At 43.7% G+C, this 14867-nt stretch overlaps 1 protein-coding gene across 4 annotated transcripts in view; it reads left to right on the top strand.

Moving 5' to 3' along the window:
• The window catches only part of LOC131810271 (neuroblastoma breakpoint family member 6-like protein), a 28917-nt gene that overhangs the window by 8038 nt on the left and 6012 nt on the right, over positions 1–14867 (top strand). For 2 of the 4 annotated variants that reach the window (XM_059137998.1, XM_059137999.1), the window contains exons 3-8: positions 56–155; positions 2397–2632; positions 6532–6583; positions 7550–7710; positions 10079–10186; positions 10971–11090. In XM_059137998.1, coding sequence (XP_058993981.1) covers positions 56–155; positions 2397–2632; positions 6532–6583; positions 7550–7710; positions 10079–10186; positions 10971–11090 — 777 coding nt within the window. The remainder of the gene's footprint in view (positions 1–55; positions 156–2396; positions 2633–6531; positions 6584–7549; positions 7711–10078; positions 10187–10970; positions 11091–14867) is intronic. The other 2 variants (XM_059138000.1, XM_059138001.1) reach the window with 2 other exon arrangements.

The following is a 14867-nucleotide window of genomic DNA, read 5'->3' as shown; positions in this document are numbered from 1 at the left end:
CAATCACAGCAGCATGTCCAGCTTTCCACTGAGGCAGATGTGTCTATTTTCTCAGAGAGTGAAGAGTACAAAGGCCTCATCGAATCCATGCTGGAGGAAGAAGTGCAGTTTGACAGGGAGCTGGCGGAGAAGACAAGACCGACTGCAAGGCTTGGGTAAGGAGGTACCTTTGTGGGAAAGTGGGTATTACTATGTGAAGTGGGGCAGCCCAGGCTGCTGGTATAAAGAGCACTTTTGTCCAAGGAGAGGGATAAAAAAGTCCATGGCAGGCACAGAACTAGATAAAGACCATTGGTGGGGCTGTGGGTATTGGGTGGTAGAGTAGCTAGGGGCCTGGGGTTCTCCCTTAAATAGCACATGAATAAAATGGAGACAGATACCTGAGTTGGAACACTAGCAGTGTGGCTTCTAGTTGTGTGAGCTTGGGCAAATTCACTTGACTTTCCTGCATCTCAGTTTCCTCCACTACTTCACCTGCAAAATGAAAATACAAACAGTATCATAGCCCTCAGACGGTTATGAAGATTAAATGTATGATTCTGGGGCACCTGGGTGGCTCAGGAGTGTAAGCCTCGGCCTCCGGTCCAGGGCCTGATCAGGGTCCTAGGATGGAGCCCCGCATCTGACTCTTTGCTCAGAGGGGAGCCTGTTCCCCCTCTCTCTCTGCTTGCCCCTCTCTCTGCTTGCCTCTCCGCCTCTTGTGATGTCTCTTGTGATGTCAAATAAATAAATAAAATCTTAAAAAAAAAAATGCATGATTCCAAGTTAGAATCATCTGTGACACATACGAAGCTCTCAACAAATATTTTCTGTGATTATTATACTTTTATTTTTTTATAGGTGTGGCGGTTATCATTAATGGACTAACATTTTCTACCACAAGAGAGATTTTCCCAGCTTTCCAAAGTGCCCTTTCATGATACGTTTCTCCTCAACTTTGATTTTTTTTTCCCCTAAGTACCATACTATGTGGAGCACTAACTGTAGGGCTGTTGGGCAGATGGATGATCAAGCAGCTGTTATCTGGAAAATAGGTTATTAATGTGCTGAGGACTAGCATGGTCTATCCTCAGAGGGTATCAAATATAGGCCGGATTGTGGCATTCAAGATGTCTTTTAGCCCTCTGTTGAAATGAAATCTGAGAAGCTCAAGTGTGTATCTACTAAAGCAGAGATACCTGATTGAAGGAAGCCTAGGTCTGGAGCCCTCACCAGCTCTGACACTTTTTTTTTTTTTTTTAAGATTTTATTTATTTTATTTGACAGACAGAGATTACAGGTAGGCAGAGAGGCAGGCAGAGAGAGAGAGAGGAGGAAGCAGGCTCCCTGCTGAGCAGAGAGCCCGATGCGGGACTCGATCCCAGGACCCTGAGATCATGACCTGAGCAGAAGGCAGCGGCTTAACCCACTGAGCCACCCAGGCGCCCCCAGCTCTGACACTTTATAGAAGCTCTGTGTGATAGGGTTTGAAAGACGGTCTGTGGAATATCACTCAGTAGGACAGCAGGGAGGAGATTCAGGCATCAGATGAGACAGATGACTATAAATGTCTAGTCCAGCTTTAGGATTATGTGGTTCTCAGTATTAACTGAATACCTGCTTGTGTGTGTACACTCTGTCGAGCACTGTAAGTTGTGTGATACGTAGTACTGTCTCTTACCTCAGAGAGCTCACATTTTGGATTGAAGTCCATGCTAAATATTTGTATAATCATTAAAAAATGGTGAAAACCCACTTAGAGTGATGTAATTGTTGTTACTCAGAACTAACTTACTCTTCACTGTCTCCTGATTATGGCTTATTTTCATGGCACTCAAAAGAATGCTATCTTTCTTGACCCTTTCATTGATTTTTCTTTTCATCCTTTGTTTTTTTTTTTTTTTTTTAAAGATTTTATTTATTTATTTGACAGAGAGAGATCACAGGTAGGAAGAGAGGCAGGCAGAGAGAGAGAGGAGAAAGCAGGCTCCCTGCTGAGCAGAGAGCCCAATGTGGGACTCGATCCCAGGACCCTGAGATCATGACCTGAGCCGAAGGCAGCAGCTTAACCCACTGAGCCACCCAGGCACCCCTCTTTTCATCCTTTGAATCAACACCACGTGCACCCAGCCAACACTTTGGCTTGTGTGTGTGTGCACCACCTTTTCTGCATAATGCTGGATGACCTATATTCCATGGAAATGGATGTGGGCTGAATTGAGGAACTGCAGGGCCATCTTTTCAAAGTAAAGTTAATTTAAAAAGAAACAAACCCAGTACTGTTTCTTCATTCCCTCTGCCACAGGCAAGTCACACAACTTGTGTAAAAATTCAACTTGGGAAATTTCTTAGGGGCCTTCTATGAGATGTCTCTGCTGAAACTCCCATAAGCTATGTGCCATTATATTTTACTTTAGGAAATATGATCCCCTGATTCAGGCTCAGGCCCGAGAACTGACCCACTTACGACAGAGGATACAGGAAGGGAAAGGTGTCTGTTATCTTTTCATTCAGCATACAAAGAGCATGGTCAAGTCTTTTAAGGGCATCCTCAGGAGCACTGACATTGCCCACTACCAGGGACAGAGATTCTGTGAACAACTGGCCCACGGAAGCCAGCTGGCAGAGAACCTTGCCAGCAAACTCGTCACTGGTAAGTTGGCTTACAAGCTATGGAGACCCTTAGATCCTCCCCAAGGTCCTTGCCTCCCGTAAGTCCCCATGCTTCCATGACTCTAAGAGTGACTTTTTAGCCAGATGTCCTGTTTTGTGCCCTTCTCAGCCTATTGATAGTGACGCTATCAGGTAGAAATACCTAGGAGCACTCACCTGGGCCCAACGTGAGCCCCCACAGACATTTCCTCTTTCTTTTAAGGATAATTGATTTACAGTAAAATGGCACACTGTAGTGTCAGTGCTGTGAGCTTTGAGAAATGCATACACAGAGGTGTAAGCGCGGCCACAACCGGGATATAGAACAGTTCTATCACCACTCAAAGTTCCTTTGTGCCTCTATGTAGTCGAACATTGTCTCCCGCCCCAGTTTCTGGCAGCCACTCTATCTGTTTTCTGTTCCTACAGATTTTCCATCTTCTGAATGTATCGGTAGTTTCTTTGTTTTTCCACTGTTGAGTACAATTCCATTATATAGATACACCACTTTTATTTATCTACTTACCCAGTGAAGGGCATTTGGATTATTTCCTGTGTGGGGCAGTTATGAATAATAGCTATCAAGATTCACATATAGGTTTTTGTGCGAAAATACATTTTCATTTCACTTCACTTGGATAAATATCTAGAAGTGGGATTGCTGGGTCACGTGGTAAGTGTATGTTTAACCAGTGTGGCTATACCATTTCAGAGTCGCACTGGCATTGTGTGAAGGTTTCAGCTGTTCCCCTATATCAACTTTTAATAATTTCAGGTTTTTGTTCTTTTGCTTTTTGTCTTTTTAGCAGTTTTAATAAGTGTAGGTGCGGGAGAAGACACTGTGGTTTTAATTTGCATTTCCTTAATAGCTAATGATTTTAAGGATCTTTTCATATGCCCATTTACTGTCCTTATATCTTTGGTGAAGCCAGTATTCAAACATTTTGTCATTTTAAAATTGAGTTGGTTGTTCTTATATTATCAAGTCTTTTTTTTTTTTTTTTTTTAAAGATTTTATTTATTTATTTGACAGAGAGAAATCACAAGTAGATGGAGAGGCAGGCAGAGAGAGAGAGAGGGAAGCAGGCTCCCTGCTGAGCAGAGAGCCCGATGCGGGACTTGATCCCAGGACCCTGAGATCATGACCTGAGCTGAAGGCAGCGGCTTAACCCACTGAGCCACCCAGGCGCCCAATATATTATCAAGTCTTGAGGGTTCTTTACATTTCTGGATACGAGTCCTTTATGAGATATTTAATTTGCAAATATTTTCTCCTGGACTATGGTTTATCTTTTCATTCTTTAGCAGTGTCCTCAGAGAGCAGAATTTCTTAATTTTAATGAAGTCCAATTTATGGATCATGCTTTTGTAGTTATATATCTGAGAACTCTTTGCCTAAAACAAGGTCCTTTTCCTTTCCATATAAACTTTACATTCAGCTTACCATTACCTTTTTTTTTTTAATATTTTATTTATTTGATAGAGATCACAAGTAGGCAGAGAGGCAGGCAGAGAGAGAGAGGGAAATAGGCTCCCTGCTGAGCAGAGATCCCGATGAGGGGCTCAATCCCAGGACCCTGAGATCATGACCTGAGCTGAAGGCAGAGGCTTAACCCACTGAGCCACCCAGGCACCCCCATTACTGTTTTAAAAAAACAGCAGCAGCAACAAAATCCTCTTGGGATTTTGAGTGGCATTGTTTTTTGTTTTTTTTTTTTAAGATTTTATTTATTTATTTGACAGAGAGAGATTACAAGTACTCAGAGAGGCAGGCAGAGAGAGAGAGAGGAGGAAGCAGGCTCCCCACCAAGCAGAGAGCCCGACGCGGGACTCGATCCCAGGACCCTGAGATCATGACCCGAGCCGAAGGCAGCGGCTTAACCCACTGAGCCACCCAGGCGCCCCGGCATTGTTTTGAATCTATGAAAAGTTTGAGGAGGATTGACATTTTTAATAATGCTGAGGTTTTGTTTTGGGGGTTTTTTTGCCAGAGAGAGATCACAAGTAGGCGGGGAGGCGGTGGTGGTTAGGAGCAGGCTCCCTGTTGAGCAGAGACCCTGAGATCATGACCTGAGCCCAAGGCAGAGGCTTAACCCACTGAGCCTCCCAGTGCCCCAGTGCTGAGTTTTCTGGGGCACTTGAGTGGCTCAGTTGGTTGAGTGTCTGACTCTTGGTTTTGAATCAGGTCATGATCTCAGGGTCCTGGGATTGAGCCCTGTGTGGGTTCTCTCCCTCTGCCTCTCCCCTGCTCGCTCACTCTCACTGAAATAAATCTTAAAATAATACTGAGTTTTCTAACTCAGTAATAATACTGAGTTTCATAGTGCCTCGTTAGGTTGAGGAAGTTCCCTTTTTTTTTTAAATTTTTTATTTTTTATAAACATATAATATATTTTTATCCCCCAGGGTACAGGTATGTGAATCACCAGGTTTACACACGAGGAAGTTCCTTTTTTAAATTTATTCATATTTGAATGAACAAACAAAAATTTTGTTTTTTGTTTTATGATGGTGACTGCTGACAGTAGAGAAAATTAAGTCTCCTAATGCAAACATGAGCAGGCATGGTCCAACCAAGAAATGTTTCCAAGTTATTTGAGAAAGTTCTTTTTATTCCTTATTTTCCAAAAGTTTTATTTTGAATAGCTGTTGAACTCAGATGTATTTTATTCATTTATTGAAATGATTGAATATTATATCATAAGACCCTGGGTCCTATTAAAACCCTATGGAAATTATTTTTTAGCAGGCAGTCAACACCATTAGGTTCAGACTCCCAAGTTCTGTCTCACCTTTCAATGCCTCTGATAGGCAGCTGTTTGGGTTGGTCCAGCAAATACGTTACTCAGGTTTAGTCTGGATTAGGTGGTAGTTTATGTGGTAATTCAGTTCTCTAATCCTTTGTCATGATTCGTTGGGTCTATTCCACATATATTCGGTTTGGGGGTGAGTCCTGGGACTTTTGTCAGCTCATAGACCATTTTCTAGCCTTTCTTCTCTCTGGTATTTCTTCCATACTTTTTAGTTTCCCAAGGGTCCCTTTTCCGAATTCCTCTGTTCAGAAAGATTGAGTTCACTCAGAGATTTCTCTTCTCACACTATGTTGCAGTTCTGCATCACTGGGGCTACTTTGAGAGCGAGGAGACAAGAAAATAGAGAAATAGAAAATAAAAGGGAGCATTCTTTACACTTTTTAGGCAAGAGGTCCCTTTTTCCTGGTTCTTTTGATCAAAGAGTTAGATTCTCCATTGTGATTTAGGTCACAATTCAGCTGCCTTGACAATATAGTTCTGCAACTGTGGTGATCTCTAGTTGGGGTCAGGAAAAAAAAAGGAAGGGGAGATTCTCTTCATACACTCTGGCATGCACAGGTGCCTTTGTCCAGTCATTTGGTTAGAAGGGCTAGGTGGGTTCTCCTGAAGTTTTTGCTCCTCCGAGATTGCAGTGTGTTCTTTATGAGAGCCTAATAGGACACACAACCTTGGTCTAGCCAGCAGCTAGCTGTGTGGCAAAAATGGATGTTACAGCTGGAGAAGTCCACAAGGCAGCTGAGCAAGGATTCTGAGCATCGGACAAAAGACATTTTAAACTTTTTGCCTTGGCTTGGTAGCAGATGTCATGGTAATGATTTGCCATACCAAGAAAACACCATTCAGTGTTTCTCAGGAAAATCTGCCAGGCTACTTCTCTAAAGACACAACCTAAGCCTTCTCTCTCAGAGCCTTCTGAACAAACATGCAGAGTGTTTGTTTCCGATCATATAGGGCCTCGTATTTGTGATCAGATACGATCACATATGATCAGAAACACAGTACTGATCCTATAGGCCCTCGTATTTATAATGTGTGAAATGGGACTTGCTCAATTTCTGACTGGCTGTTTCTGTTTTTTGGCTCACAGAAAATTACAATGATAAGAAGGATGAAGATGGACAGGAGCCATTGGCACCCAGGTAAATGAATATGAAGTGATGATAGAATGGTGAAGTCTAGAGAAGATTCGAGAAGCTATAGCCACGAGGCCAAATGCCCAGATGCAGGGAAAAAACTCAAAAACTGCTGATTGTACCTATTTCTTTTCTTTTCTTTTCTTTTCTTTTTACATTTTTAAAAAGATTTTATTTATTTGAGAGAGAGAGAAAGCATGAGAAGGGGGGAGAGTCAGAGGAAGAAACAGACTCCCTGCTGAGCAGGGAGCCCCATGCAAGACTCCATCCTGGCACTCCAGGATCATGACCTGAGTCAAAGGCCATTGCTTAACCACCTGAGCCACCTAAGTACCCCTGATTGTACCTGTTTCATTCATTCATCATAACAGTGTTTGTCCTTTGAAACAATGCTGTCTGTTCTCTGTGCAGTTCTTGTATTGGTTACGATTTCCTAGTAATTCATTAAGTTTAGTTAGACTAGAGTCAGTCTGACATAAGGGCCAGAGATCCCTGGTTTCTGTATTCTAAAAACCTGTACTGTTAAAAAAAAAAAAAAAGAAAGAAAGAAAAAAAGAAAAGAAAAAAGAAAGAAAGGAAAAAAAAACCAGAATGAGACATTGTCTCAGGAGCCAGTATTTAGGGGACCACTTCATATTATATTAAACAAAAGTTGTCCACAGTGTTTTGAAACTGTAATCCTAGGTCTTTGTGTGTCATTGAGTGTATTTTCTTAAATAGCCGGGTCTACTTCCTCATCCACATGTTACGTAATCAGCACACAGAACAGCTGCTGCTGCTCCCTTTTGCCCAGCTCTACATACAGTAACCCCCGTCTGAAGTAGATTGTTAATGCTTTCTTTCTCATCCAGTTGGCCTCTTTGATTTCTGGTGTCTAATCCAGGAGCTTCAGACAGGACCACTTCTAAAGCTGTGGTTCCAGGTTGCCTTTGTTTAATCTCCTGACTTCTCTCCTTCCTGGCCCCCACCCAGGCTCAGCAAGGAGCTCCAGGAGGAAGTGAATGAAGCCCAGGAAGACTCACTAGATGAACGGTATTTGACTCATTCCAGTCGCTGTGACTCTGACCAGCCTCCCAGCAGCAGTGCCTTCCTCTCTGATGTGCAGGAAGCCAGTTCTGCTGTGGAAGTCACCAGTGAGTATTCCCATTGTAAAGAGAATAAAACCACCAACATTGGAAGAATGGAGAATGAAGCTCCAGTAGCTTCTACATGCTTACTGCCTCTCTCTAGGCTGCATGAGATCATCTCTGCAGGCAGGCCCTAAAGACTGACCTTGAAACAGTGCTTAGGCTGAACGCAGTTCTGGTACCAAGTTTCAAGTACAGGTCTGTGGTGGCTCAGGTAATTTGCATTGTTCCTGGTCCACACCTCATCTCAGTCACTCTGGCCCCCGCTGGCATGTGCGAGCTGGTGGACTCCAGGCAAGCCAGACTGAGGGTGAAGGGATCATGACAGGCTCTCTGCTATCACTTCAGCTGTGTACAGAAATCTAATAGACCTCCTCTAAGATAAAGCATCTTAGATGTATGTGTATAGGTATTGTTTATGTATCTGAGTATTGCCTGAGAAATACCAGCAGTTTTGCCTATATTTTTGGAGGTGGAGTATCATGGTTCTAGTCTCCAGTTTTCATCTCCCTTCAGATGACTTGCTTCCTTAAAAAGTTCCATCTTAGGGTGCCTGGGTGGCTTAGTGGGTTAAGCCACTGCCTTCTGCTCAGGTCATGATCTCAGGGTCCTAGGATCGAGGCCCGCATTGGGCTCTCTGCTCAGCAGGGAGCCTGCTTCCCTTCCTCTCTCTCTGCCTGTGATCTCTGTCTGTTGGATAAATAAATAAAATCTTTAAAAAAAAAAAAAAAAAAGTTCCATCTTAGTACCAGGACATCTGCTGGCTTCCCTAAGGACAAGGCTCAGCTCTTAGCAGCCCCTGGGTAAATGGCTAGGGTTCCCATCCTTTGGGTGACACCATTTTTAAAAAATGTCTCTGGGTTTAGTCTCAGTGCTATAATCTACTCTAAACCAACAGCCAGCCTATCTACTGGGAAAAAAAGGCCTAATCTACCAGCCATGCCACTAGCATGCCCCTTTCCTAAGAAACTCCAAACTAGTCAGTGTAGTTCCTCTAGGCATATGTCCCTAGGGGAAGCAGCCTCACTGATGCGTTTGTGTGCGCGTGTGTGTGTGTGCACATGTGTGTGTATGTGTGTGTGTGTGTGTTTGGAGATTAAAATCTCAACCTTCATCATCTTTTCCTTTTTTGACTTTGACTTTTCTTTGAGGATAAAAGTTTGGACTATTAGAGAATTACATGTCTTAAGTCATCTTATAGGCATGAGTAAGAGACTTTTTGAGATTTTATTTATTTAGGGGCGCCTGGGTGGCTCAGTGGGTTAAAGCCTCTGCCTTTGGCTCAGGTCATGATCCCAGGGTCCTGAGATCGAGCCCTGCATCGGGCTCTCTGCTCAGCAGGGAGCCTGCTTCCTCCTCTCTCTCTGCCTGCCTCTCTGCCTACTTGTGATCTCTGTCAAATAAATAAATAAAATCTTAAAAAAATATATTTTATTTATTTATTTGAGAGAGAGAGAGACTGCAGGGGGAGGAGCAGAGAGAGAGGGGCAAATAGATTTTTTGCTGACCACGGAGCCTGATGTGGGGCTTGATCTCACATTCCTGAGATCATGACTTTAGCAGAAATCAAGAGTAAGATGCTCAATCTACTGAGCCACCCAGGCACCCCAAGAAAGAGACTATCTTTTTTTTTTTTTTTTAAGATTTTATTTATTTATTTGACAGACGGAGATCACAAGTAGGCAGAGAGAGGAGGAAGCAGACTCCTGCTGAGCAGAAAGCCCAATGTGGGGCTCGATCCCAGGACTCTGGGATCATGACCTGAGCCGAAAGCAGAGGTTTTAACCCACTGAGCCACCCAGGTGCCCCAAGAAGGAGACTATCTTAATCCACTCAGTGATCCCTGAGTTTTTAAATGTGATATAAGCCATGTTAGGTTTTGTCTTTTTGCCAATGGTGGGTACCTTTTATTACCCAGGCAGTCCCCTTACAGAGGCTTCCTCATTCCTACTTTCCATTTCACCTGGAGATGTGACATCTATTAAAGATGTTCAGTCATAAATCATGTGGGAGAGGTATTTAGTAGAGACATTCCCCGTACCAGAAAGTCTTACCTCAGCGGTGCCCACACCTTTCCCAGTACTAGATAAGCCCTACTCAGAAGGATTCTTTGGTATTTTCCTGCCTTGTGTCAACCCCCTTTATGCTTCCCAGATCCTTGTGTGAGAGGTAGTCCTGTGGAGTTTGCTTAGCACTGGACCATGCTTTGAAGTTATTTAAAGGGCTGTTAGAGGAAGTTCCTTGGTTTTCCCTGATGAAAGAGGAAGTTGGCAGAAGAATGGCAAAAGGCAGGGATCTTACTAAAAGGCCACCCCATTGGTGATAAGGATTCTCCGTCTTCTACCTCATTCCCTGTCTGGTGGAATGGCTGCAGAAGATGAGATCCACAACCTGTACCAGCACCTGAGGGAAATTATTTTCATCAATGACTGCCTTCAAGAAAAGCTGGAACATCATCTCAGCATTTCTGACCAAGGAAACGGTAGGGGGGAGCCCAAGTCGGCCTGCTTCTGGCATTATGTATCTTTCTAAGGATCTGCCGTGTGTGTGTTTCAGGGCTTCACAGATTGCAAGAACTTGATATACCTTACTTCATTTACTCTTAACAAATGGCCCAACTAGGGAGAATAGGGCAGGTATGAATATTCCTACTTTTTAGGTGAGTAAATAAGCTCCGGGATTTGCCCCAAGGCTGAGTTATGCCTCCATCTTTGAGTTGTCTGGCCTCCTAAACCCTCCTTGTGACTCCTCTGCTATATCCTTTCTGCTGCCCCTCTCCTCTCACATGGTGGTCATCGAGTAGGACTCAGGTTGCTGAGCAGCGCCTTCAGCAGAGTGAGGGTCTCTGCTGCTGCCATCCTCATCCCCTCCTCTAATGTCTTCATTACTCTTCATTGTCCCCAGCGTGGTTCTTCTCCTCACATCCTTCTTCTGGATTGCACTCACACGGGGGCCATCATTCCTCAGTCTTGGACTGGGTCAGAACAGTGACTGGGCCTCTTCTCCACACCAAAGCAGCAGCTATATCGTGAGAAAAGTGTCCTTCATAATTTCAGGCATTGGGTGTGATGATACTAATGAATGAGCTGGTACTTGCTAAGGGCCTTGTGAAAATTAAGCTTCTCTCCCATTACACTGAAGACCCAACCTCTGAGTCCCCAAACTTTTCTTATGGGCTGAGAAAGAAGGGAGAAGGAATTGCAGAAAGCATGATCTCAAATGAATGTGTTTAACTTGGCCTAAACTGTAATTATTTCCTGGACTAGGATGCACGTCTAACCTTAACAGGCAGAGCTTGGAGTCTGCTTCCCAGCTGTACAACGAAAACAGAAGTATCAGGGAAGAAAGTCTGAGCCTTCTGGCTCACCTGAATCGTATTTCCAGAGGTAAGTGGTCAAAACCCACGAGACAGTCTATCGCCCTGGACCCTCAAGGACGACAATCTGCCTCCTTGTCTTGTGCTCTTCTTATTTTTCCAGCGACATGCTTATATATCCTCACACAGCCAATGAGCGCATAGAGTACAGAAGGGGGCGAATCACAGAGGGAGCCTAAGCAAGATGACTGCGCCAGCAACCAATGATATACGCTTCCTCTTAGGGCGTTCTGCTTAGTCTTATGAGGCAACTTTTCTTGGCAGCTCGCCATCTTTTAATGGCGGAGGCCACCCTGGCCAGGGGCCTGCCTCCAACAACGGTCACTTTCAGCCTTCTTGTCTCTTGCCATACCCAGCTATAAAAACAAAAAGTGTTCAGGAGGCCACAGCTACCCAAAGCCTCGTGACTCACAATTCTCAATGTAGAGAGGGCTCCCTCTTAGGTGCTCCCTCTACAAGTCCCCAGACTCCAGGCTCCACGAAGGAATACCTCTGAGAAATGCATCATTTTAGGTATAAACCACACCTCACTAATGCAAGCCTGAGAAGAGAAGAACAATCCTCAAAGGTCAGAGGACATAAAACAATAATTTTAATTGAGTAAAATTTGCCAAGATTAGATAAACTCTGTCTTAGAATGCTGAAAGAACAAGCAAACAGAATTTAGAGGTCAGTAGTCTTTGAGGAAATGTGAGGACCAGAAATGAGTTTAAAAGGAGCAAAACCCCAATTTTGAAATGGATGAAAATAGGGCACTAAAAAATTGAGATAAGTGTAGCTTATACTGATCCTTGGCAAAATACAAATTCATTGCACTAAAACGATAATATTCCAGTCACCTATGGTTCCCAGCTCGTACTATTGAGAAAAGTCAAATCAAACCAAATTACCCTCAGGTTGGCAAAAATATTCACAAACCTGCAAAATATCTTCCACCTATGCCCTATACACCAGACTCAGTATTTACTAAGTTTTTGCCATGTGTAATGCCCACCTCAATAGACATTCCTGCCTGATCTTGTAGGTGTCAGTTAAGAAAGCTCCCCTAAGGGGTGCCTGGGTGGCTCAGTGGGTTAAGCCTCTGCCTTCAGCTCAAGTCATGGCCTCAGCGTCCTGGGATTGAGCCCCACATCAGGCTCCCTGCTCAGGGTCCTGGGTTTGAGCCGTGCATCAGGCTTGCTGCTCATAGAAAAGCCTGATTCTCCGTCTCCCTCAGCTGCTCCCCCTGCTTGTGTCCCCTCTCTTGCTGTCTCTCTATCAAATGAATAAATAAATAAAATCTTTAAAAACAAAAATTAAAAAATGATTTTACTTATTTGAGAGAGAGAGAGCACGTGTGTGTACACGGGCTGGGGCAGGGGCAGTGGAAAAGCGAGAAGAAAACTCCCTACTGACTCACTGAGCAGGGAGCCCGATGTGGGCGCTCAGTCGCAGGACCCTGGGATCATGACCTGAGCCAAAGACAGACAAAACTGAGCCACACAGGCACCCCTCCTTTTGCCTTCTTGTACGTTGCTTTTGTTTCCAAGGACTTTTCTAAATAGGACAGACTTCAGATTACTGGAACCAGTTGCCTGGTGGCTCAGAGAGTGGAAGGACCTGGGAGTTTGTATCAATCCCAGAGACCCTACCTGTAAATCATTATCCATGATCCATAGGTATAGGCAAAGGAAAGCCCAGCTGCTTGACCTGAGGAAGACTTTGTGTTGAATTAACTTTGGGAAAGTGTAATCTAGAGGTGAACTTGGAAAAGACCCAGATAAATAAACAGAAGGAAATCCAATTGAGAAAGAGATTCACCTCAGTTCAAAAGAGGGAAGAGTTAAATCTTTAGGTCCCGTGGGAAAGAAGCCCATGGTGAGACAGCTAGAGAGAAACAAAGAGAACCATGGGAAATAGGGCTGGTCTCCTAAGTAGCTTTATTTTTTTATTTTATTCTTATTTCTTTATTTGACAGAGACACAGCGAGAGGGGGAACACAATCAGGGGGAATAGGCGAGGGAGAAGCAGGCTTCCCGGCTGAGCAGGGAGCCCCGTTGTCAGATGCTTAACAACTGAGCCACCCAGGCGCCCCTCCTGAGTACCTTTAACTCATGCTGTTATTGTAAGAACCTGGTAAGGTTTTGCCTAACACAAATTCCCATATATCACAGCTAGAGATTCTGATTAAAATGGTTTCACAGGTGTTTGGGGTATTAGTTTTTAAAAGTTTCTAGGTGATTCAAATATGTGGCTACGAATGAGAAGGACCACCAGTCTACTAAGATCTCGGCTCATCAGTACAGAAGTATCCCAAATAATGCAATTACTTAACGAAAGGCCCATGCTAGCCATTGATGGGATTTGCATTCCTCTTTCAACAGTCTTGTTTGTATAGCATGGAAAAAAAGAGAAAAGAAGAGGTAGATGAATGGGTTAGATCTATAACTGATCTCTAGAGCAGATAAAGGAAATGAAGATTTTAGATATTTTGGGGGGGGATTGGATGTTTTAACTTGAAAATAATCTTTACACCAAATCTGATGCCTTCAAATGCTTTTAGATCTTACTGTCCTAAAGAGAATATAGCAGCAAAAAAATCTAAAACTTTAGAGAACAAATTTGTATTTATACTTGGCTTCCCTATGCTGAAGTGAAATATTTAAAAATAAAATCTTTCCCCAAGAATTAGTTTGGAAAGAATTTAGTCGTAAGGAACACCTAAGAATGAGAAATTACTTTTTGAGTTTTCACTTAGAAACTCAGTTGACCTAGTGGAAATATTCCTCCAAATGTTCCTAAGGAGCCTCTGTGTTGCCATGGGAACTGGGGAGACCTCCAGCCTTTGGTGCTTCCACCTAGCCAAACCAGAAGGGGTTACTGAAGGTTCTTGGTCTTGTCACAAGAAGAAATTCAAAAAAGACATGTAGTCCAGTGGATTTAGTAAAGAAGCAGGAAAGTTCGTTAAAGCAAAAAATACACTCTTAAGCTATAAGAGCAGGCAAGCTCAGGAGAGAGGTAGAGCACCATCCCCTGGGGGTTGGGTTTCTTACAGTCGCAGTTGTTAACTAGGGGGGCGGGAAGCAGGGCTTTGACTTTTTCGTCCTAATTTGGTCAGGGGTTTCCTGTTATGGCATTGCCATCTTAGCTGGTCTGGTTTGATCTCGCTTCTTGTAGTGTTGAAATGCCAATAGAGTATTACCCCCACCTTAAAAGACCACCAGAGACGTGAGTCAAAGCCAATCAGCAAGGGTCGTTTATTGCAGGTTCGAACCTGGACCTCTGCGGCGCTCGTTGCCGATAACGCCGAGAGGTCCGGAGCTGGGTTGGTGCAGGGTTTTTATAGACAGGTACAAACAAGTTTCGGGTGGCGCTGAGCTGATTGATTGACAGTTTGAACAGGCATACTTGGCGTCAGTGGATTGGGTCAGGGGACCTGCGTGCGAAAGCAGACAAAGCAATCTTACAGAAGCAGAACTGGCCGGTTAGCCCACACATGCGAAAAAAGCACTATCAGGATATTGAAGGCCTGGTTACTATCAAGTAAAGACAATTGGGAGTCTCCTGGTGGAATGTTACATTCCTGCTATCAAGCATCCTTGTTAATGAGATTTAGGTTTAGAAGAAATTTAACTTTATTTACTTTTCCTTCTACCTCCGCCTCCTTCGGTTTTTTTATGGAGGGGAGGGTGACATTAGGGTTTGAGGAACTGAGTTCTGTGTCCCTGGAAATTGGGCTATTGATAAGGTAACTTCTTTGTTTGTAAATCTCAAGGACATTTGCAAACCAAGGGAGACTCCTGTCTTG

This window comes from Mustela lutreola, chromosome 10 (genome assembly GCF_030435805.1).
Source record: "Mustela lutreola isolate mMusLut2 chromosome 10, mMusLut2.pri, whole genome shotgun sequence".
NCBI lineage: Eukaryota > Metazoa > Chordata > Mammalia > Carnivora > Mustelidae > Mustela > Mustela lutreola.
This window is presented reverse-complemented; position numbering and strand designations above follow the sequence as displayed.